Source organism: Nicotiana tomentosiformis, chromosome 11 (genome assembly GCF_000390325.3).
Source record: "Nicotiana tomentosiformis chromosome 11, ASM39032v3, whole genome shotgun sequence".
Taxonomy (NCBI): Eukaryota; Viridiplantae; Streptophyta; class Magnoliopsida; order Solanales; family Solanaceae; genus Nicotiana; species Nicotiana tomentosiformis.
This window is the reverse complement of record NC_090822.1, coordinates 54,267,216-54,291,843: the sequence shown is the minus strand read 5'-3', so window position 1 is coordinate 54,291,843 and position 24,628 is coordinate 54,267,216. Positions and strand designations below refer to the sequence as shown.

The 24,628-nt window shown below is 40.3% G+C and overlaps 1 protein-coding gene across 3 annotated transcripts; it reads left to right on the top strand.

Annotated features, from left to right (window-relative positions):
* The first annotated feature begins 3,326 nt into the window (after window positions 1-3,326).
* On the top strand, window positions 3,327-13,107 carry LOC104096255 (uncharacterized). Of its 3 annotated transcripts, none has more exons than XM_070188170.1 (3): window positions 3,605-4,067; window positions 4,319-4,398; window positions 6,568-13,107. In XM_070188170.1, the coding sequence occupies exon 3, from the start codon at window positions 11,131-11,133 to the stop codon at window positions 12,202-12,204; it is 1,074 nt and encodes a 357-aa protein (XP_070044271.1). In that variant the 5' UTR covers window positions 3,605-4,067; window positions 4,319-4,398; window positions 6,568-11,130; the 3' UTR covers window positions 12,205-13,107. The 3 variants fall into 3 exon arrangements, with proteins under 3 accessions (XP_070044272.1, XP_070044271.1, XP_070044270.1); XM_070188169.1 differs by having other exon boundaries at window positions 3,637-4,067; window positions 4,330-4,398; XM_070188171.1 differs by lacking the exon at window positions 4,319-4,398 and having other exon boundaries at window positions 3,327-4,067.
* Window positions 13,108-24,628: the final 11,521 nt, after the last annotated feature.

Sequence of the window (24,628 nt, the reverse complement as noted above, 5' to 3'; positions counted from 1 at the left end):
AAAGCTGTTATGAAGAAAGTAGTGACAGATCTCGTCCGTAACAACATAGTATGCTGATTTGGGATAGCCGAGTCAATCATCACTGACAACGCAGCCAATCTCAACAGTGATCTCATGAGAGAAGTTTAGAATCGTCCATCGTAACTCTACAGCCTACAGACTGCAAAAGAATGGAGAAGTTGAAGCAGCCAACAAAAACATCAAGAGCATTCTACAAAAAATAGTGGACAATCATAGGCAATGGCACGAGTAATTATCCTTTGCCTTAATGGGTTATCGTACTACTATGAGGACATCCACTGGGTAACACCATGCATGTTGGTATATGACACTGAAGCTGTGATACCCGCAGAGGTCGACACACCTTCCTTAAGAGTCATTCAAGAAGACAAGTTCGATGATATAGAATGGATATGGGTCAAGTAGGAGTAACTCATGCTCATTGACGAGAAGAGAATGGATGCAGTATGCCATGGTCAACTGTATCAAAGTAGGATGGCCAGTGCCTTCAATAAAAGGGTAAACCTCACCAATTTATACCGAGGCAGTTGATTTTGAAGAAAATATTCCCTCATTAATAAGAAGTCAAGGGAAAGTTTGCGCCAAATTGGCAAGGTCCTTATGTGGTCCACCGAGTTTTGTCGGGAGGAGCTCTGTTCTTGGCAGAGATGGACGGAAAAGTTAGCATGAAGCCTATCAACCCGGACACAATCAAGAGATACTAATTCGAAGAAAGTGAAGTTAGGTTTTTGTTTAAACAAAACTATGCCACACCTGACTTCCCATGGAGGGATACATAGGCAACACACATATGGTCTGATCATTCTCTCTCGCCCACTCTTCTTTTGTAATAGGAAATCCAAATACTATTTTGTATGTACTCGGAACTACGCCGCGACTTAATTTCCTTTGGAAGGAATACGTAGGCAATCCTTATCAGATTCAGTCATCTTTTGTAATTGAACTACGTCATGACCCAATTCAATTTGGATACGTAGGCTTCCAGAGTCAGGCTCGGTCATCGTCATATTTTTCTTTATCGTTATCCATGAATTACGTTCAGATCTGATTCCTACTCAGATACTTTGGCAACCTAAAAAGGTTTGGTCATGACCTTAGGAAAATCTTTGTAATGCATTAGTTTAGATTAGGATACACTCGCAGCAACAAGAAGCCACACCATCAGAATAATCTTATTAGATCGACATCAATGAGACAGAGTTTTCCAGTAACAACGTTCGTGTCTGAGGGATTTCCTAGACATGTCATAATCTGGAATGACAACATTTTCCATAAGATAAAAGATTTTCAAAATGTTTCCTTAAAATGTAACAATCTGTTCCACCTAACGAACGTCATGGTGTAACCTCACCAAGCCTGGGGCAACGCCAAGGCTATTGTCGACACAAACTAACACCTCCCCTGCTAAGAATTTTTCTTTGAGTGCAGGAATAACAAGATACAAGGCAAAGCTGGAGCAGGCTGGGGCAATGACGGACCCACCACTCTTAGGTATTTTAACACCAGGCCACCGATGCAAACGAAGCATATTGTAAATAGCAAACTGTCAACTCAACCAAGCAGAGCATGTTGTATATAGCGAGCCGCTGGCCCCGCCAACCAAATCCATATGTATAGTAAATCGTTTGCTCAAACAAGCAGAGCATGTTGCATATAATGAGCTGCTTGGCCCGCGAACCGATGCCATGTGTATAGCAAACTGCCAGCTCAATCAATCGGAGCGCACTGTACAAATCGAGTCGTCGGCTTTGCCAATCGAAGCCCTGTATCTAACAAATTGTCCGCTTCGCCAACAGGAGCATTCCTCACCGCCACTCAGCCATATCGAAGATTACAAGTAGATAGCTACAAATCTCGTCACCAACATTCTGCCGAATGACAAATGCAATTTAGTTGCATTCAAGAGTATCTCTTGGGCACACTCCTTATTTATTTATTTTTGTCTCGAATGTTTTTACGTTTTGCTTATGCAACCTCCAAGCATGATTATATTTTCAGGTCGGAAACTCCCATCGTGCGGATATGCTTTACATTTCAATGCAAATGCTCCCATCACTCAGAGATACTTACATTTCAATGCAACTACTCCCATCACGCGGGGATACATTCTAAATTATAACTACTCCCATCGCGCGGAAACACTCCCAACTTGAGGATACTTAATGCTCTGACAGCTGTGAGATGATACAAAACGCATCTAATAATCGAGTCAAATTCAAGTATACTGTCATTCCAATCCAAATAAATGGCTAGCCGGCAGCCATGCATCATCATTCCTCCATCATTTACATCACATCTTAACATGTCTGCATTACGATATAAGGGTATGTGTATATTTGTTTTTGCAGGAATAGACATCGCAACGTGGAACTTCTTTTAAGCAGCAAACCAAGCTATAATGCTATGAGAGACAATAAACTCATAAGGGGACCAAGGATCCAAGTTCAAACTCAAATACGATAAGTGGAACTCTAATTCTTCAAATCTTTCAAATCAAGCCGCAATTCAAGAGCTATCATGGTTACCAAATCTTCTGTCTCGCAATATTGTCATAATACGATACTGGAGCAATTCCTGCGAGCATCGCCTCCTTTGAATCATCACTCCAGAACTACATGAGGCCTGATCCTCATTAAGCTTGAGGTATGTAAGCAATTAAAAATCAGAATTCGGCCCCACTCCCCAAAATTCTCCCAGAATCTTCCTTAACTCCTAATTCTACAACTCATAATATTCCTTAAACCCATATGTCATTTCTGCAATGTATGCTTGAGGTTCAGACAAAATTGGCCTTGGTTCGAATTATTTGCCCAAAAACTCTTTTATCGTCTCCGGTCAAAGAGGGACAGCTGTTGACGACCAATTTTGACCCTCACTTTTAAAATTACTTTATTTATACTTAATGGTTTGCAATAAATGTGTTGAAAGTATTTTCTAATCAATAATACCTATTTTTATAAAAACAATTAGTAATTAATAGGGTTGAAATTAATAATTTGTCTTACATAATTATAAGATATATCATACTTACTATTTTGAGACTATTAAAATAACCTTTATATACATTATATAAGTTTTACAATTAATGTAATAAGTTATTCCGTAATTTTTAGTTAATTATCCTACTATTTTAATAATTCAAAATTAATGTCAAAACAAAAAGAACATAAAAAAACAAAAGAACAGATAATAAGAGAATCACTATTTGGGTGTTTTGAAAATAAAGTATTTTTAAAAATAATTAATTAATTAGTAGTGTACTTGATGATTATAACTTTTTTTATATTTTATTGAAATTATTTATGTTTATTTAAATTAATTATAAAAGGGTTTAAAAACCACAAAGGCTAAAAATGCAAATACCTAATTCAATACAAATGGCTATTTTTTAAATTGTTTTAGCCCAAACTGACCTGATCCAGTCCACACAACCCCATCTACTCAACCTTGGCAATCTAGGCTACCCTCCCAAAGCCAATCAAACTCCGCCATGTCACTTGTCCCAATTCACTAACAAAACAAATACAACTCATCCTGACCGTTGATTTATATCTTCAACGGAGCATGATTAATCCCATTTTCCATTAGTTTTTAAAAGCCCATCTCATTTTATCTCCACCGTTGGATCACAAGAATCCAATGACCATCGATTTGATCCAACGGCTCCCGTTCCATTTCTTATTTTTATCCCTAGAGACGACTAACCCCAACCCCAAACCCTAATTCATTTACCCTGCTCACCTAGCAGCCCCTTTTCTCTTTCCTCTCTCTATTCTCTCAAATCGTAGACCCATTAATCCCAGAAACCTTGTGCCTTCTGACTCCTCGAATCTCATCGGTATCTCCCTATTACATCATATGAATTTGAAATCTCATGTTACTTACACTCAAAGATGAAACTTCATGTCTTCAAGATCTTCTGGTGCTACAACAAAATCAGAGCATGCATGGCATCTCATTATGTTTATTCGAAACCAGAGGTACCTTTGGATTTCCGGTCTTTGTGCGATGGTATTTCTTGCCTGCAACGACTGTCTTCAACTCAGGTAAAACTCCTATGATTTTCCCCTATGATCTTTGGATTTTCACTCATTTTGCTCGCATCATCAATCTCTCCATCACTCTCCACTATCAATTTGAATTTTTGTGGAACCCTAAGGCTTCAATGGCCACTATAAATAAAGCCTTCAATGCTCTCACCTAACACGACCTACCACCTAATACAATATAGAAAATGAAAGAGAATTAAAAACCCCTAAACTTCTCACTGATTTTATTTTCTTTCTCCGGTTCTGAGTTTATACGCAGTCTAGGCTTGAGGTTTGGTTTCTTAGCGGCTAAATAAAAGGTTTCGCTTGGTTTTATGCTCTGCGAAAGGTCAGTGTACACTGATCCTTCTTTTCCCTTCAGTTATGTGTGTTTATCTAGTGATTTTGATGTTTTCTCTTCGTTCATAATGCATGTTTGATAATTTCTATATGGCCTATTATATTCTTTGCCATTCTTATTAAGTTAAATGCTTTTCCTCATGATAATCCATGGTTGCTTTAGTGTTGCTTTGTAACCTGTGACTTAATTAGATAACACCCGCTATAATGAAATGGCAAAAAATACTGTTGAACTCTTGTTACTAGTTTAAAAGGCTTCGGATGTTCTTTTAACCCTATCATCATGCTTACTTGACTAAACTGTGATCTCATACCCATATGATGTTTTGCTAGGAACTTATGTTTGCTGCTTCTGTATTACACTAGTTATAAGGTTAATTATGTTATACTATTATTGATCCATGTCATGCTTAATATGTTCTGTCATGTTGTGATTCTTGAAAAACATCATTCTGTAATGAGCTTGAGTGTCCTCTATTAGTCCTTGTCTGAAGGATTCATGTCTAAGCCGCTATACTTTTATTGCTTCATAGAAGAGTAAGTTGAACTTGCCAGTTTTGACAGCTTAAAAAATAGAGAATTTGAGGAGAGAAGCTATTGTTGGCACTCATAGGCTTAAACAAATTCTTAATGTCTGTTTGCCCAGTTAAAATAAATACTATTCTATATTAATTGATGACCTCTGTTTGTGTAGGTTTAGTTATGAATATGGATGTTTTGATTAAGAATTTAAGGAACTAATGATCCTACTACAAAGTTTCAATCATGCTAAGATTGACCTTCTTGTCTACATTTATATCACTCCCTGAACTGATCATACCAAGTTAAACTTTATCATGTTTGGGCTGATGCATTCACCTGTGTAACTGGACTAGTCATCTTACTATTTCTACCCTGCTTATTCCATGTGAAACCTCCTTTGTTCTAAACTTTTATAATTAATTTATTGGATTGACCCTATACTCCATCATGCTGTAGTTTTACACTCCTTAGGGATATCTTTGCATGAGCTTGATTGTCTGCTCTTGGACTGCTGTACTCATTCATGTTATCAAACAAACTCTCTGCTTATATTTCATACGCATTCTTATGTATTTTATTGCCCTATCACATAATGAATATTGAACCTTGCTATGTTTGTATAAGTGAACTATAATTCATTTGTGGATTTGAGAGAGCATTCTAATGATATGTGTTCAGCTCAAGTAGAATATTATGCCTCGACTCTTAATGAACCCAATGAGAATGTGATATCAGGAATGTTTTAAGGAGAAAGCAATCACCTATTAGATTTGAAATCAATTTGCTAACTTACATACTCCTTTTGATGCTCTCTAAAGTTCCTATATAAAACTGTTAATTCATACATCCATTAGAATCCAAGACTTGACCTGCGTACAAATCCCTGATCAACTTAAGCCTGGAACTGTTAAGCATGAGGATCCCCTATAAATCTGAACTATGCACCTCTTTTATTTCATACTGCCTGACTCAATAGTTTGACTTTTCGAAATGATCAGCCACTAATCTTTTCCCTTAATTATACATGTTATCGTTTTCTTTGGATGTTCTTCTACATATTGGTGGTTCTTAGCAATGAACTACACATTGGTGTTTGAATTGTGATTTCTTTAGTATTATCTGTTATTACATTTTCCCAGTAACATTAAGTATAGTTTCTATTGGAAGTACACATTCCTAAGCTTGTGTATGATTGTTATAGTTGTACTTAAATTTACAATGAAGGCCTTATTGGCATTTAAACCTATAGGGAGGAGTAAATGTGAATTGTTAGAGGTATTTAGGAATGAGATTTGGTTTGTAGTTGAGATACTCTCCCTGACACATTCACTTATCGGGGTCCTTGAAACCCTTGTGAACTTTGAAGTGCCAGTGGCTCAAAGAGTGTCTTTGATATAAATGGAATGTCATGTTAAGCCCTTAATCATTGACATTTGCTAATCACTTAGGGGTTAGTGTTTAATGAAGAGAAAGGCTTCATTGTATTTTTCCATACTCTGCTCGATCTTACACAGTCTTATTTACATTTCTCAACCACAAATATTTGTTATAGTCTCATGTGGACGTTACGTTTGATCTTATCTACCTTTAAATATTTTTTTGGGTTTTTGTCACTAATTTCTACCTTTTTCTCTAGAATATGTAACTGATCTGGGCCTACTGAGTTTTCAAGAACTCAGGCCCAAGTTCAAGCTTTTAGTTTGAAGTCATGGGAGCCACTGCTGCTTGTCTGCTGTTCGCTGGGCCTAACCTTCTTCAGAACCAGATTACTGAGTCCAATTCCCTTTCCTTCCTCAATAGATGAATTGAATCTATTATCTTTTCTTTACATGAGTATAATACTAACGATATTGATTGAATATTTTATTTTTTCTCAAAGGTTTTAGGAGCCTAGGAAATCCAAGATCCATAGGTAATAAAATAAATCACTATTACATTACGATCAGTTATAAAGTTTCGGCGCTTTGATCATTTATTCTTCATTACATAAGATTTCACTTTTAATTATACTAACTATTTTAATGGAGTTCTTTGAAGTTCAAAACAGATTTTGAAAAGTAAATACAATTCTTCTTCTAATGCCGAAATTAAAAAAGAAGATTTCAAAGTCAGCTCTTTCTATAAACAAAAATCAACACGATTGGAGTCAAGACTGTTAAACCTTTCAATGATTTTTCTTCAAACATGCTGCTACAAATTGAAAAACATTTCCAAAGGTATATGCAAGGCCCATTTCCAATAGTCGTTACTCTACTAGACCCTTTTACAAGTAACTATTTTGTAAAGTGTTCAAACATAGACACATCTTATACCTTTGCAAAATCTTGTAGATGTAAACATTTCAAATGGTTTTTACAAATTAAACTTATCTATTCTTTTTAAAGTACATATATTATTTCCTTTCAAAATGTTAAGTATTTAAATATGACATAGGTAAGCCATACACTTTAAGCTCTAATTAAGCAGAATATAGACATCTAATTCCTTAAACCTAGTCTAAGTCCTATGGAGCTACCTCGGATAGATTTTAGGGGTTGCCTAACACCTTCCTCTTAGAAGAAGAAGAACTCTTACCCAAATCTCATCGGTCAGTAGACTAAAAGGATAATGATCTTAATAATTAAATAGGCACCTTAGTATACCTTTAAATATTAGGTGGAGACTGTTTTTTAACATTAGCAAGGAAGCCACTAGTTGAATCTTATTTTGACTCGCACAAAATAGGATACAAAAATACTTACCTCATTCGAGCTAGTCTTCAATCTCTAATTGCGTCAAACCTTGATCTAGCCGACAAATCGCCCAAATCCAAGCCAAACATCATCCAAAATCCCAACAATGTCATATGAAGCGATCACAATCCATAATGCTTCGGTTATTATAGAAATTCTCAAAGTCAACGAGGGCTCGCATGCCCAAAATATGTATCCTATACAAAAAGTCAATGATCCATAATCTTCCGAGTATAAATATATAATTAGTTCCCAAAATCGAGTCCAAATTGGTACTCAAATCCCCAAAATACACTTTCTTAAAGTGTTTACAAAAACCCTAATTTTTTCTTCAAATTTAAATGTTCTTAGTGTATAAATACATGGGAAAACAATATATATTAAAAAGCAAAGTAGAAATTACTTACCCTCTCTTCAAGACGAGAAAAATGTCACACAAATCACCCAAATCCGAGATCTAGAGCTCCAAATATGTAAAATACCGAATGGACAAAGTTTGGAATATTGATAGGAGTGATTTTCGCTACCGCAGAAAATAATCTGCTTTTGTAGGTCCTAAGGGCCTAAGAGTCGCTTCTGCAGTGCAAAACTGCTTCAGCAGCCCTTTTTCTGCAATTGTGGTGCACCAGCACCAACAATCTTTCCCAATACTAAAATGAGCATAACTCTGTCATACGACATCGAAATTTGATGATTCTTGTTGCTATGGTTCCGAAATCACTTTATGGATCTAATATTTCAACCAAAACACAATTTAGAGCTCATTTGTTTAACATGGTAGCATTTATGTTTGAAGAAACTATGTCAAAACATCAAATACGAGTGCAACACAACCCAAACCTATTCGTAACTCATCGCAAAAACCTGATGAAACGTTCAAATCAAGATTCCGAGCTTGTTAAGTCTACTATTTGGATGTGGTGAACTCAAATTCTTACGCTTAGCTAGTATACAACTCAAGTGTCCGAATCATTGTTAAATATTCCGGATCATAGCCAAACATTGCACACAAGTTCTAATCAACTAAATGAACCTATTAAAGGTCTCAAAACACATGTTTTGAAATACGAAATGAAAATATTGTCTGATTAATAACAACAGTAACTAAAAAGGAAAGAGACTTCAAGGACTATGATCAGAATATAGCTCTACCTTGTCTCTCGGCAGCTCACGACAATCACAGACAACTCTCAACTGGGTCCAACACCTAGATCTGCACAATTACGTGTAGAGTGTAGTACGAGTACAACCAAGCCCATATACTCAACAAGTATCATATCTTACCTTGGCGAGGTAATAGTGGAAGGAATTACCAATGATACTCGCTAATAACCTGCTCAGTTCATGAATTTCACAAGTACATAACAATGGTACAATCTAATCATAAGAAAGCAGAATAAAATCACATTGGTTAATAAAGAGATAATGTGCCATGCCCTGTATAAGTTATCAATCAAGCATATAAAGAAGAGATGCAATAACAAAACAATGATCAGTTTTCCGCATACAGTGTGTTACGCCTTGACCTTGGGGAGCGCGACCGGTGCTCAACCAAGATATCCAAATTAATCAAGCCTACTAGATTTTTTCCACCCGACCTTACCCATGAACAATGCGAAGATGAATATCACGAGTTAGACAACAAAAGAGTAACATGTACAACACAAATTTCATTTCTTTTAGAAACCCCATTTACAGTTCCCAAAATACATTACACATTCATAGTTTAGAAGTGAAAATATGTGTTACAAGTACAACATTTCTAGTTTGACTTTCTTAAATACAACCCACACTATGTCTACGAAGCATCTATTTGATACAAAAGAGTAATATGATAATGCCGAGGACAAGGCCCTGGCTATACCTCAAAACACTATACACATGAAGCAAAAGACACAAGACCCCGATATGAAGTGGGGCTCACCAAGTCAGCTGAGAAGAGGGTGTACTGCTATCACTGATCGATATCGCCTGTTGTGGAACCACCTGCATCCATTAATGATGCAGTATCCTGGCAAAAGGGACATTAGTACTGTCTGGGCGGGTCTCCATACATGCCCCATGAACCCTTGGACGCACCCCATGGCGTCCTCGCAAGCCTCCTAATGCTTAGCTCCATGGAAGAAACTATGGTCTTGGACGCGTTAAGTGACAAGCACAGCTGTGCCTATGTCGCCCAGCCGATAGCACTCACCATCGCCCAGCCACAAGCAAATGCCAACAGCATCGCGCGCGCAAACTCTGATGCTAAAGAGAAGGTTGTTGCCAACGGACCTGCTTCTGCTTTATAGGAATCTAAGTCATTTCTATTGTAAATATAGAGTATTTTTACTTTATGTATTTCCATTATGTCTCCCAAGCTTAGTTATGTCAAGTCATGTACGTTTGGTTTATTTCTTTTTAAGTACAATAGACCCTTGTGGTACGACCCTTCCCCAGCCCCCACGCATAGTGGGAGTTGAGTGCACCAGACTTCCCCTACTATTAGGGGGGATCAAGCAATCAAACTTTCTAGCAAGCAAACAATTTCTTTTATGTTCACTCAATTGCAATTTACATTGGTTTTCTTGCACGACACTGACAATCTCGTCTAGCGTATGGAGGGGACCCTAGTTGGCGGATTATAACTGCACGGACATTGGTTTCTTAGCCTTACATCACCCTTCCAAGGAATATCAGGAAGTTGCCGCGTGAAAGTTGGTATCAAATCCCAAACTCGACATCAAACGAAGGAACACATTGCCATTACCACTATTTCTGACCATGGTAAAACACAGGGACCGCATTGTGGCCCTTGAAGATACGGTTGACGTATTATTACCTATCGTGAATACGGTGTCTGATTTAAGAACCAACCTAGTACAAAGGTTGGATGACCTAGACCACAGGATGTGGCAGGCCAAAGGTGACATCGTGAATATCAGTTGTGACTCTGAGGGAGACCGGCAAACGATAGCCACATGGCAGCCAAAAGTTTTGGTAAAATCGAGGGCCACCAACAGGAGAGTATCAAGGATTTAGCCTATATGACACAAGAGACAAACAGGGTGACTGCCATGCAGCAAACTATAGATAACTTTATAGGCCAGCTCAATTATGTCAATGTTGCACTACAAGGCCTAATTCGAGGAGGCGGAAACCAGGTTGGGGGTGCTGTGAACCCCGCCCATGTGCCATAAAAGCTGAAGATTCCTAAGCCAAAACCATACATTGGAGCTCAAAATTCCAAATAAGTGGAGAACATTCTCTTCGACATCGAACAATACTTTGATGTTGTGGGTGAGATAGAAGAAGCAAAAAAGGTAGCAATTGCTGCCATGTATCTTCAGGGTGATGCTAAACTCTGGTGGCGTGTGAAATAGAAAGACATCAGGGTTGGTGAAGATACTCTCGAGACATGGGAAGAACTGAAGTCGGCTATACGCTTACAGTTCTTCCCCGAAAATGTTGAGTACAATGCACGGAGAATGCTACGGGAGTTTTGCCAGACCAAGTTAGTGCGGGATTACGTGCACGAATTCTCTGCGCTCATGCTGAACATATGGGACATGGGGAACAAAGACAAACTCTTCACATTCCTAGATGATTTGAAACCTTATGCCCATATGGAGCTGCAAAGACAAAGGGTAGACACTTTACCCAAGGCGATCCAAGTTGCGGAATGCCTTGGGTACTATCAAGTGGAAGCTCGGAAGGATAGGCCTCAATTGCCCGTCCAAGGGGGATACAAAGGGGGCCAGCCTGGCAATGGTGGCCCTAGCAGAAGTGGAGGTGATCGCTGTGCAACCAAATCTAAGAAACCTTCCTCAGGAAGCATTAGTGTTGCATCTAAAAACAACGGTCGGGGGAGAAATTCCCCTTCAGGATGCCGTCATTGTGGCAGGCCACATTGGAAAAATGAATGCCCACATGCACAGATGAATTCCTATCAAAATTTTGATGATGGGACGGATGACAACACAAATGATACTGACCAGACCGAACCGATCGCTGCCTTCAACGTACTTATTTGTTCCATTTCTGAGACCTTAGCGGAAACCAGTACTGGAATATGTAAGAAGAAGGACCCATGCCCCACCACCGAGAAAGGAAAAAAGACAGCGGATGAGGGGCCTCCTCTTATCCAAGGGAAGACCTTGATATTCGTCGAGATGAAAGTTAATGACAAGCACATTCGGGCGATGATAGACAAAGGCGCTACTCACAACTACTTAGCCTCAACTCAGGTAGAACTCCTTGGTCTAGTTGTGGGAAAGGGCAGAGGTCATGTCACGACTATTAACTCACCGCCTCAGTCGGTGGGTGGAATAGCGAAAGGAGTGATAGTGAAGCTTGGTCCTTATGAAGGAAAAGTCAACTTATGCATAGTGATCATAGATGATTTCGAGCTGATAGTTGTGTTGGAATTCATGAGGCAAAGCAAAACCATTCCAGTACCTTATGCCGACATGCTACCGATGATGGGAGAAAATGAGGCTAAGCCCTGCATTATTCCACGAACAACCATAAAGATGGCTGCTGAGAACATCTCGGCCTTGTAGTTGAATAAGGGAGTCAACGACCTACATTCCTGGCCACCCTCTGTATTGAAGATATAGAAAGCTCCTCGGGTCCCATTCTTACACCCGTGAAAGAGCTGCTAATGGAGTTAAAGACGTCCTGCCACAGGACATGCCAACATGACTCCTGCCTAGGCACACTTTGGACCATGAGATTGAGTTGGTTCCAGGTGCGATGCCACCTGCCCGGGCGCCTTACAGAATGTCACAACCCGAGCTCACCGAGCTTCCGAGATAGTTGGCGGAAATTCTAGACACGGGGTTCATTGTGCCCTCCAACTCCCTATATGGGTCCCCTATGCTATTCCAAAAGAAACAAGATGCCACCTTACGACTCTGTGTGGATTATCGGGCCCTAAACAAAATTATTGTGAAGAACAAGCACCCTATCCCGCTAATGGAAGACTTGTTCGATAGATTGGGTGGTGCCAAAATGCTCACCAAAATAGACCTGAAGACAAGTTACTATCAAGTTCGAATTGCTGAGGAAGATGAACACAAAAAGGCCTGTGTGACAAGATATGGGGCGTACGACTTCCTGGTTATGCCATTCGGCTTGACTAATGCTCTAGCCAATTTTGCACATTGATGAACCAAGTCTTTCGAGAGTTAATTGACGAGTTCGTAGTAGTCTACTTGGACGACATTGTGATATATAGCAAAACATTGGACAAACACTTGGAGCACTAGCAGAAGGTCCTAACCCGACTGCGAGAGCACGAACTATATGTGAAGCTGTCCAAGTGGGCATTCTCCCAAATATAATTTGACTTCCTCGGACATGTCATCGAGGAAAGGCGGATAAAGATGGACCAATAGAAGATTCAGGCTATCACATATTGGCCTTCGCCTAAGCAAATCCACGTCTTGAGGGTGTCCCTTGGCCTATGCAACTTTTATCGATGATTTGGGAAGAATTACTCTCTCATTGCATTGCCGTTAACAGAACTCCTAAAGAAAGTCATGACTTGGGATTGAGGTCCCAGGCAAGTGCAGTCCTTCAACACATTGAAAGCGGCTATGTCTAGTAGCCCCGTCTTAGACCTTTCTGAATTGGCCAAGCCATTTGAAGTACAAACGGATGCCTCTGACTATGCTCTGGGCTGAGTCTTGCTACAAGAGGCGCATCCTATGGCGCACGAGAGCCGGAATGGCTCTATGCCACCCACGAAGCCTTGCTACAAAAGGATGTAGAACGACGCTATGCTACCCACGAAAAAGAAATATTGGTTGTCGTCCATTGCTTACGCCTTTAGAGGCCCTATCTCATGGGAACCCCATTCGTGGTCAAGACAGACAACATGGCTATTAGCCATTTCATGACCCAGCCAAAGCTGAATGGCCGATAGGCCAGGTGGCAGGAACTCCTACTAGAATTTCACTTCAACCTGGAGTACCGAAATGGAAAGACCAACTAAGTATCTGATGTGCTCAGTTGAAGGGCTAACTTAGCATCGGTGTGCCTACTCGCCACCCTAAGGTTGAGAGAAGTGGCCACCACTATAAGAGACCAAATAAGATATCTACTCCCAAAGGATCCTACTGCATAGTATTTGGCCAATTTGGTAGGATAGGGTAAGACTCGGCAGTTCTACATGGAAGATGGGTTCCTGAGGTTGAAATGGATCCGACTTTATATTCCTAAAGGAGGAGATCTGGGAAAGACTCTTCTGATGGAATGCCATTATACTTTGTGGCCGTCCATGCAAGTGAAAAATGCACTATGGCGTTGTTGCGTCATGCTTTTTATTGGCCTCAAATAGCTTATGATGTTGCTCAGTATGTGAAGACTTGCCTAGTATGCCAAAAAGACATGTCAGGCCGCTTGACACAAGCGGGACTTTTGGAGCCATTGCCAGTTCCAAAGAGACCTTGGGAAAGCATTTCCCTAGATTTCATCACCGGGTTTCCCAAGGTCAGAGATTTTACAACTATCTTGGTTGTGGTAGATCGGTTTTCCAATTATGCTACATTTATAGCTGCCCCACAATATATATCAGCAAAAGATACAGTTCAACTCTTCTTCTCTCATGTTATCAAATATTGGGGTCTACCTAAAGACATCATTAGTGATCGTGCCTTTCGCTTCAGTAGCAACTTTTGGACTCATCTCTTTAAGTGCCTCAGGTCAAAATTGAGCCGCATTTCAAGTTTCCTCTATAATCTGATGGCTAGACGGAGCAGTTAATGTAATGTAGAGGAATATCTCCGCCATTTTGATACCGGACCGCAGAAGAATTGGTTGAAGCTTCTAGTTAGTGCTCAACTGTGTTTCAATTCACAAAAGAAATCTAGTAAAAATAAAAAGTCTTTTGAAATTGTTAAAGGACAACAACTGCTACTCCCACACACTGTGAATGCCCCAAGTATGTTGAAATCTCCTCGAGCTGCTAGCTTCTCGAATGAACATAAGCGAAATTTGGAGATAGTGCGCAGATATCTTGTCAAATCCCCGAATAACATGTAGGAGACAAAGTGATGGTGAAAATTCCAAAGCGGTACTTGTCTACATGGGTCCATGACCCTCACCTATTTCGAAAGGCAGATGTTGGGAAAGTTGCATACGAGGTGGTTACCCTAGCCTAGTGGAAGATTCATCCAGTCTTCCATGTCAGCCTTCTGAATCTTTTTGGACAGACATGGAGGATCCTTCGTGGAGACAATTCACAATATAGAGTATTCGAGGCCCTAATTCAACCAAGAGAAAAGGTGGGTAGAAGCTATTTTTGAAGATAGAGTGATTCATGCTTCAAGGAAAGATCACCAAGAGTTCCTAGAGAAATGGCAGGGCTGTGATACAAAGGAGAATACTTGGGAGAGGGGAACAAACCTCAAATCCTACAAGATCCTGATCAAAAATTATCTTGCAAGTAAGGCACCGAGGACGTCGCCAACTCAGGTGGGGGAGAATGTCATGGGTGGCTTTCCAGCCATGCCCATGACCCCTTGGACGCGCCCCATGGCGTTCTAGCAAGCCACCCAACGCCTAGCGCCATGGATGGCCCAGTGGTCATGGACGCCAAGTGACAAGCATGCATATGCATATGTCGCCCCACCGATAGCTCTCGCCAGTTCCCAGTTGCAGGCAAATACCAAAAGCGCCACATGCGTAGGCAGCACCGCGCGTGCAGACTCTGATGCTAAAGAGAAAGTTACTGCCAACGGACCTGCTTCTGCTTTGTAGGAATCTAAGTCATTTCTATTGTAAATATAGTGTATTTTTGCTTCATGTATTTCCGTTATGTCTCTCTAGCTTAGTTATGTCAAGTCATGTAACTTTGGTTTTTTTTTTAAAGTACAATAGACCCTTGTGGTACGGCTCTTCCCCGAACCCCATGCATAGCGGGAGCTGATTGCACCGGGCTTCCCCTACTATTAGGGGGGATCAAGCAATTAAACTTTCTAGCAAGAAAATAATTCTCTGTACTAGTGTCTCTCCCCTTCTGTAATATCTTTCAGTAATGCAATCAAGCTTTTTTTTCATTCTCAATTTTCTTTTATTTTCTCTCAATTACTCTTTACATTGGTTTTCCCGTACGGAACTGACAATCTCATCAAGCGTATGGAGGGGTCCCCAGTTGGCGGATAGTAACAACACGTACATCAGTTACTTACCCTTACGTCTCCCTTCCAAGGAATCTCATGAAGGTATTGCGTAATAGTATACATGGAATATTACTAGTATGTAAATCTAAACACCCTCTCAATGAATAGAGTAATAGTACAAAAGGAGAGGAACATGAAATCAATGAGAAAACCAAATAATATTATAACACCAAGTCAAGAAAGAGGTAAATCTTCAAGAAATTATCAATGCTTTAGGTTGGGAGATGTTTGGCACCGATACACCACCATGCTTATAACACGGAGTCTGATCTCTACTCGATCAACTAATCCATCTACAGCAAAGTATGAGGCTAAACATAAACAAACAACACAACCATGTGCGCGGCATGGCATCCGATCTCTGCCCGATCAGCTAAGCCGTCTCACCACAATATCATGTGGGTCGACATCGTCTTCTCTAGATCTCAACATAACTCATCCCAGTTAAGAGGAATAATCTCAATATAATATAATGGGAATTTATCCCTCAATCAATCCTTATACCGGTATGTATAGTTTCGGGCTTGGGTGTTTATGGCCCAGACTTTCTCGGTGACCTAACAATACTCGCAAAAGCATTTATAAAAAAATGATCATATACTTTTCATAACATTTCATACATTCTTTCATTTTCAGTGGCACTCTTGGCCTCATATGTAAATTATCATTCTTGGCACAATGGCCGCATTTCATAATTCATACTTTTCTTCTTTCATTTCCTTTCAAGGATCATCTTAGAACATTTAAGGATATTTGAAACACTAAGAGAAATTATATCTTCAACTCATAGACATGTATGAACTCAAAACACATTGAGGGACAAGCATAAAAGTGGAGAATAGAATTATGCAATCGAAACATGAATCAGACTATAGGGATTCGGACCAGCTGACGGCAGAAGCAAATGTTAATGACGGAAATAGGAACTTGATCAAGCCATAATCGATGTTTACAAGAAATTCGAGGAACCCAATTCTACGAAAAGAGTTTAGCCAGCATACCTCTCTTGAGCTTTCCTTAGGTTACTACAACGTTACGAAGCCTCTAGAGACTTCAATCTATTAGGGATATGACAAAATATACCCATAATTAGGAAATAGTTCATGTGTTCAGTTCATCTATGCATTTTATCAAGTAGTGTGCAATTCGACTACAAGGTTTCTATGGTGGAATTCCTTCATCCCACAACCAATAGTTAACCCATATTAGTTCAACAGTCTCCCTGCCACCTTTCTTTGTTGAATTCTCAAGGCTCTACCAAGGAATTGAAGTGGAGGCCTTAAACACATTGAAAGCGGCTATGTCTAGTAGCCCCGTCTTGGCCCATTATGATTTGGCCAAGCCATTTGAAGTACAAACAGATGCCTCTGACTATGCTCTGGGCAGAGTCTTTCTACAAGAGGGGCATCTTGTGGCGTACGAGAGCCGGAACGGCACTATGCCACCCATGAAGTCTTGCTACAAAAGGATGTAGAACGGCGCTATGCCACCCACAAAAACAAATTATTGCTTATCGTCCATTGCTTACGCCTTTGGATGCACTATCTCCTGGGAACCCCATTCATGGTCAAGATAGACAACACGGCTATTATCCATTTCATGACCCAGCCAAAGCTGAATGACCGACAGGCCAGATGACAGGAACTCCAAATGAAATTTTACTTCAAGCTAGAGTACCTAAATGGAAAGACCAACCAAGTATATTATGTGCTCAGTTGAAGGGATAACTTAGCACCGGTGTGCCTACTTGCCACCCTAAGGGGGAGCAAAGTGGCAACCACTATAAGAGACCAAATTTGAGATCTTCTCCCAAAGAATCCTACTGCACAGTATTTGGTCAATTTGGTAGGGTATGGCAAGACTTGGCAGTTTCACATGGAAGATGGGTTCCTGAAGTTGAAATGGATCCGACTTTATATTCCTAAAGGAAGATATCTGGGAAAGAATCTTCTGATGGAATGCCATGATACTTTGTGGCCGGCCATCCAGGTGAAAAATGCATTATGGAGTTGTTGCGTCGTGCTTATTATTAGCCTCAAATGCCTAGCTGGACTTTTGGAGCCATTGCATGTTCCAAAGAAACCTTGGGAAAGCATTTCACTAGATTTCATCACTGGGTTTTCCAAGGTCAGAGATCTTACAACTATCTTGGATGTGGTAGATCGGTTTTCCAAGTACGCTACATTTGTAGCCGCCCCACAATATATATCAGCAAAAGATACAATTCAACTCTTCTTCTCTCATGTTGTCAAATATTGGGGTCTGCCTAAAGACCTCATTAGTGATCGTGACTCTCGCTTCAGTAGCAACTTTTGGACTCATCTCTTTAAGTGCCTTGGGTCAAAATTGAGCCACATTTCAAGTTTCCTCTGCAATCTAGTGGCTAGACAGAGCAGTTCAATGGCATGTTGGAGGAATATTTCCGCCATTTTGATACCAGATCGCAGAAGAATTAGGTGAAGCTTCTGGTTGGTGCTCAACTGTGTTTCAATTCACAAAAAAGCTCTAGTACAAACAACAAGGTTTTTGAAACTGTTATCGGACAACAACTTCTACTCCCACACACTGTGAATGCCCCAAATATGTCAAAATCTCCTCGAGTTTCTAGCTTCTCGAATGAACATAAGCGAAATTTGGAGATAGTGCGCAAATATCTTGTCAAAGCCCAAAAACGGATGAAAATACATGCTGATCAAAATCGTTGCTTTGTCGAATAACAAGTAGGAAACAAAGTGATGGTGAATATCCCAAAGCAGTACCTGTCTATAGAGGTCCATGACCCTCGCCTATTTCAAAAGTACTTTGGACCCTTGTCCATTGAGAAGCGCCTTGGGAAACTTGCATACGAGGTGGTTACCCTAGCCTAGTGGAAGATTCATCTAGTCTTCCATGTCAGCCTTCTGAAATGTTTTCGGGAAGATATGGAGGATCCTTCGAGGAGCCAATTCACAATACCTAGCATTAAAGGCCCTAATTCAACCAAGAGAAAAGGTGGGTAGAAGCTATTCTCAATGATAGAGTGATTCATGCTTCAAGGAAAGATCACCAAGAGTTCCTAGGGAAATGGCAGGGCTGTGATGTAGAGGAGAATACTTGGGAGAGGGGAACAAACCTCAAATCCTATAGGATCCTGATCAAAAATTATCTTGCAAGTAAGGCATCAAGGACGTCGCTAACTTAGGTGGGAGAGAATGTCATGGGTAGCTTTCCAGCCATGCCCCATGACCCCTTGGACGCGCCCCATGGCGTTCTAGCAAGCCTCCCAATGCCTAGCGCCATGGATGGCCTAGTGGTCATGGACGCCAAGTGACAAGTGTGCATGTGCCTATGTCTCCCCACCGATAGCCCTCGTCAGCGCCCAGCTGTAGGCAGATGCCAACAGCGCTGCGTGCGCAGGTAACACCGTGCGTGTAGACTCTGATGCTAAAGACAAGGTTGCTGCTAACGGACCTATTTCTCCTTTGTAGGAATCTAAGTCATTTCTATTGTAAATATTGAGTAGTTTTACTTCATGTATTTTTATTATGTCTCTCTAGCTTAGTTATGTCAATTCCTATAATTTTGGTTTAAGTTTCTAAGTATTATTAGGGGAGATCAAGCATGCAAACAATTCTTTATATTGGTGTCTCTCCCCCTCAACACCGTGTTTCTTTTCTGCAATAGCTTTTATTAATGCAATCAAGCTTTCTTTCATTCTCAATTCTCTTTCTTGTTCTCTCAATTGCTGTTGACATTTGTTTTCCTGTACGGCACTGACAATCTCGTCAAGCGTACAGAGGAGTCCCCAGTTGGCGGATAGTAACTGCACGAACATCAGTTGCTTACCCTAACGTCGCCCTTTCAAGGAATCTCAGGAAGGCGTCGTGTAACAGTACACATGGAATATTACTAGTATGTAAAGCTAAACACCCTCTCAATGAATAGAGTAACAGTAGAAAAGGAGAGGAACATGAAATCAATGAGAAAACCAAATAATATTAGAACAGCAAGTCAAGAAAGAGGTAAATCTTCAAGAAATTATCAATGTTTTAGGTTGGGAGATCTTTAACATCGATACACCACCATGCTTATAGCACGGAGTCTGATCTCTACTCGATCGGCTAATCCATCTCACAGCAAAGTATGAGGCTCGACATAAAAAAAAATACAACCATTTGCGCGGCATGACGTCTGGTCTCTGCCCGATGAGCTAAGCCGTCTCACCACAATGTCATGTGGGTCGACATCGTCTTTGCTAGCTCTCAACTAAACTCATCCCAATTAAGGAAAATAATCTCAATATAATATAATGGGAATTTATCTCTCAATCAATCCCTACATCGGTATGTGTAATTTCGGGCTTGAGTGTTTATGACCCAGACTTCCTCGGTGACCTAACAATACTCCCAAAAGCATTTATAAAAAAATGATCATATACTTTTCACAACATTTCATACTTTCTTTCATTTCCAGTGGCACTCTTGGCCTCATATGTAAATCATCGTTCTTGGCACGATGGCCGCATTTCACAATTCATACTTTCATTCTTTCATTTCCTTTCAAAGATCATCTTAGAACATTTAAGGATATTTTAAACACTGAGAGAAATTATATCTTCAGCTCATAGCAAGTATGAACTCAAAACACATTGAGGGACAAGCATAAAAGAGGAGAATAGCATTATGCAATCGAAACATGAATCTGATTATAAGGATTTGGACCAGCTGACGACAGAAGCAAATGTTAATGATGGAAATAGGAACTTGATCAAACCGTAATCGATGTTCCCAATTCTACAAAAAGAGTTTAGCCAATATACCTCTCTTGAGCTTCCCTTAGGTAACTATAACGTTACGAAGCATTTAGCGACTTCAATCTATTAGGGATATGACAAAATATACCCATAATTAGGAAATGGTTCATGTGTTCAGTTCATCTATGCATTTTATCAAGTAGTGTGCAATTCAACTACAAGGCTTATATGGTGGAATTCCTTCATCCCACAACCAATAGTTAACCCGTATTAGTTCAACAATCTCCCCACCACCTTTATTGGTAATGCATGCCCAAAGAACAACTCCCACTCCTAATAATCACACTCCCCATTACCCATCTTCTGCGCAAATTCAAAATTGAGGACTAGGATATGGAACCCTACCTATTAGAAGAAGACTTGCAAGCTTTATTTTTTGAATTCCCAATGCTCTAGAAGGAATTGAAGTGGAAGATGTGGAGAGCTCCTCCTTCTTTCTCTAGTCCATCCCCTCTCTCTTAGACATCAAATTTTTGCTCCCAAATGACCCACTTATGCCTTTTATTAGAATTGGGTCGCGTTTAAAAATACACAAAATGGACCCTCCGAATTGGATCTGCAATCACTGATGAGACCACGAAACACGTATGCGGTCCGCAGAATGGACAACAAAATGACCTCCAAAAACTTAGGTTGTCCTGGTCCTATCTGCAGCAGATCTGCGGTCAGCAAATCAATTATGTGGCTGCGAAATAGACTGCAAAATCTCCCTCCGAAATTTTTTATGTTGTTTCTATGATGAAAGTGTGTTCCGCAAAGTAGTTGTACGGCCGCATAATTGACCACAAAATGACCTCAAAAATAAGCTTCTCCTGTTCAACTCCGCGGCAGCTCTACAGCCCGCGGAGTAGTTCTGTGGCCGCATAAGGGACGGTAGTAATGTCTTGCTCTTCCAATTACTTCCACCATGTTCTCAATGCTTTGCACAACCCAAAACGTCCGTAATGCGGAGAACTTACTCGCCATGAAAGTTATCTATAACATTCCAACACACTATCCTACCTCGACACCCTTAAAACCTCGAGTTCTTGGTAAACTTTTACGGGGCCTTACATCCTCCCCCCTTAGGATCATTCATCCTCGAATGAGGAATAGAGACCGTCCAAAACATCCAACACTGTTACTCCCACGCACCAGAAATTCTAAATTTGACTAACTCCCCAAATTTTTAAAAACTTTGGCAGTGTCTCCCCTGTATTTGGGCCTATCCACCTGTTAGAGAACCCCATAAACCAATCCTAACAACATATTCATAATCCAATGATGTAATCATAGAATGAAAATAACACCAACCATAACCTCGTAAGCATTATATTACCAAAAGGAGCATCTTAAACATAAACTGTACAAATGTAACATAATATATGGAAAGTAAGCTCATAACATTCTTTCAAAACATAGCTACTTAGTTATACAAACAAATTAGGGTATTTCCTTCTTATCTCTTTCACGTCCTCCCAGGTGGCCTCTTCAACTTATTGGTTTTTCCACAACACTTTCACGGAGGCAATCTCTTTATTCCTCAACTTTCAAACTTGTCTATCAAGAATGGAAATCGGAATTTCCTCATAAGTTAATTTTTCATTAACCTCAATAGTCTCTACCAGAACAATGTACGACGAGTCTCCAGCAACCTTCTTCAACATAGACACATGAAACAGCGGATGTACCAAGGAAATCTCTGGAGGTAGCTCGAGCATGTAAGCCCCTTGACCAATCCTCTGAATGATTCTGTACGGTCCAACATACCTCGGGCTCAATTTCCCTTTATTCCCAAATCACATTATACCCTTCATGGGCAAAACCTTCAAGAATACTCAATCATCCTCTTTGAACTCCAAATCTCTGTAACACACATCCGAATAGGACTTCTGGCGACTCTGAGCAGTTTTCAACCGTTCCTTAATAGTCTTAACCTTCTCCATAGCCTGATGCACGAGGTCTGGCCCTATAACCTCTGCTTCCCCAATTTAAAACCACCCAATGGGAGATCTACATCTCCTACCACATATAGCCTCGAACGGTGCAATCCGAATGCTAGCATGGTAATTGTAATTTTTGGCAAATTCTATGAGCGGCAAATGATCATCCCAGCTACCCTTACAATTAAGAACACAAGCACACACCATATCCTCAAGCATCTGAATAGTCCGCTCACCTTGTCCATCTATCTATGGATGGAAGGTTGTACTAAGATACACATGAGTACCCAAACCTTGCCGAAATTTCTTCCAAAAGTTAGTTGTGAACTGTACCCCCCAATCATAGATAATAGAAACTGGAGTGCCATGCAACCTAACTATTTCCTTGATATACAACTGAGCTAATGTTCTGCTGTGTTGGTAGCCTTAACAGGTAAGACGTTTGCTGATTTCGTAAGTTGATCCACAATCACCCAAATAGAATCAAACTTACGAGGTGTATGAGGTAGACCTACTACAAAGTACATATTGATCATCTCCCACTTCCACATTGGAATTTCTATATTATGTGACAATCCACTGGGCTTCTAGTGCTCTCCATCACTTATTGACAATTTAGAAATCTAGCCACAAAGTCCGAGACATCCCTTTTCATGTCATTCCACCAATATATTTCTTTGAGATAGTGGTATATTTTCGTAGAGTCCGGGTGCACGAAATACCTAGAATTGTGACGCTCAGTCATTATGCTTTCTCAGAGACCATCTACATCTGGAAAACATAATGGCCCTTGGTACCTTAGCGTACTATCATTCATGCCAAGAGAAAAATCCATGTTTTGTGTTTATGAATCCCCTCCTTCAATTGCACCAACAATGGATCATTGTATTGTTTCTCCTTAACCTCTACTACAAGTGATGATTCAGCTCTAGTTTGCACAATTACCTCACCTTTCCTAGAGTCCGTGAGCTGAACTGCCAAACCAGCCAGCCGGTGAACATTCTTTGCCAACAGCCTTCAATGTTCCTCCAAGTGAGCCAAACTACCCATGGATTTTCAGCTAAGAGCATCTGCCACAACATTAGCCTTCCCCAGATGATATTGAATATCGATGTCATAGTCCTTGAGTAAATCGAGCCATCTTTTATGTCTCATATTCAATTTCTTCTAGTTGAATATATATTGAAGGCTCTTGTGGTCCATGAATATGTCCACACGAGCCCCATAGAAATAATGACGCCAAATCTTCAATAAAAATACCATCGACGCAAGGTCTAAGTCATATGTCGGATAATTCTTCTCATGATTCTTGAGTTGCCTAGAAGCATAAGCGATTACCTCGCCATGTTGCATCACTACACACCCAAGCCCGATCCTTGAAGCGTCACAAAATACCACAAATATATCCATACCTTTTTGTAAGGTCAACACCGGTGTCGTAGTCAATCTTGATTTCAACTCTTGGAAGCTTTTTTCACAAGCATCTGACCATAGGAGCTTAACCGCCTACTGCGTCAATTTAGTCAATGGAGAGACAAGAGTAGAGAACCCCTTCATAAATCTCTTGTAATACCCAGCTAAGCCCAAGAAACTGCAAATCTCCATTGGAGTTGTAGGTCTAGGCCAATTTTTCACAGCTACGACCTTCTGAGGATCAACCTTGATCCCCTCCCTAGAGACGACATGACCCAAGAAAGTGACAGATTCAAGCCAAAATTCACACTTCGAAAACTTCGCATACAATTTATGCTGATTTAGAGTTTGCAAAACTGCCCTAAGATAATCGGCATGGTCGTTATGACTTCGCGAATTGAAAAGGATGTCGTCAATGAATTCTATCACAAAAGAGTCGGGAAAAGGCTTGAAGACTTGATTCATAAGATCCATGAAAGCTGTCGAGGCATTCGTTAGCCCGAACGACATCACCAAATATTCCAAATGCCCATACAAGGTCTTGAAAGGTGTTTTTGGAATATCCTGCTCCCTAATCTTCAATTGGTGATACCACGATATCAAGTCAATCTTTGAGAAGTACTTAGCGCCTTGCAACTAATCAAACAAGTCGTCTATCCTCGGCAGTGGGTAG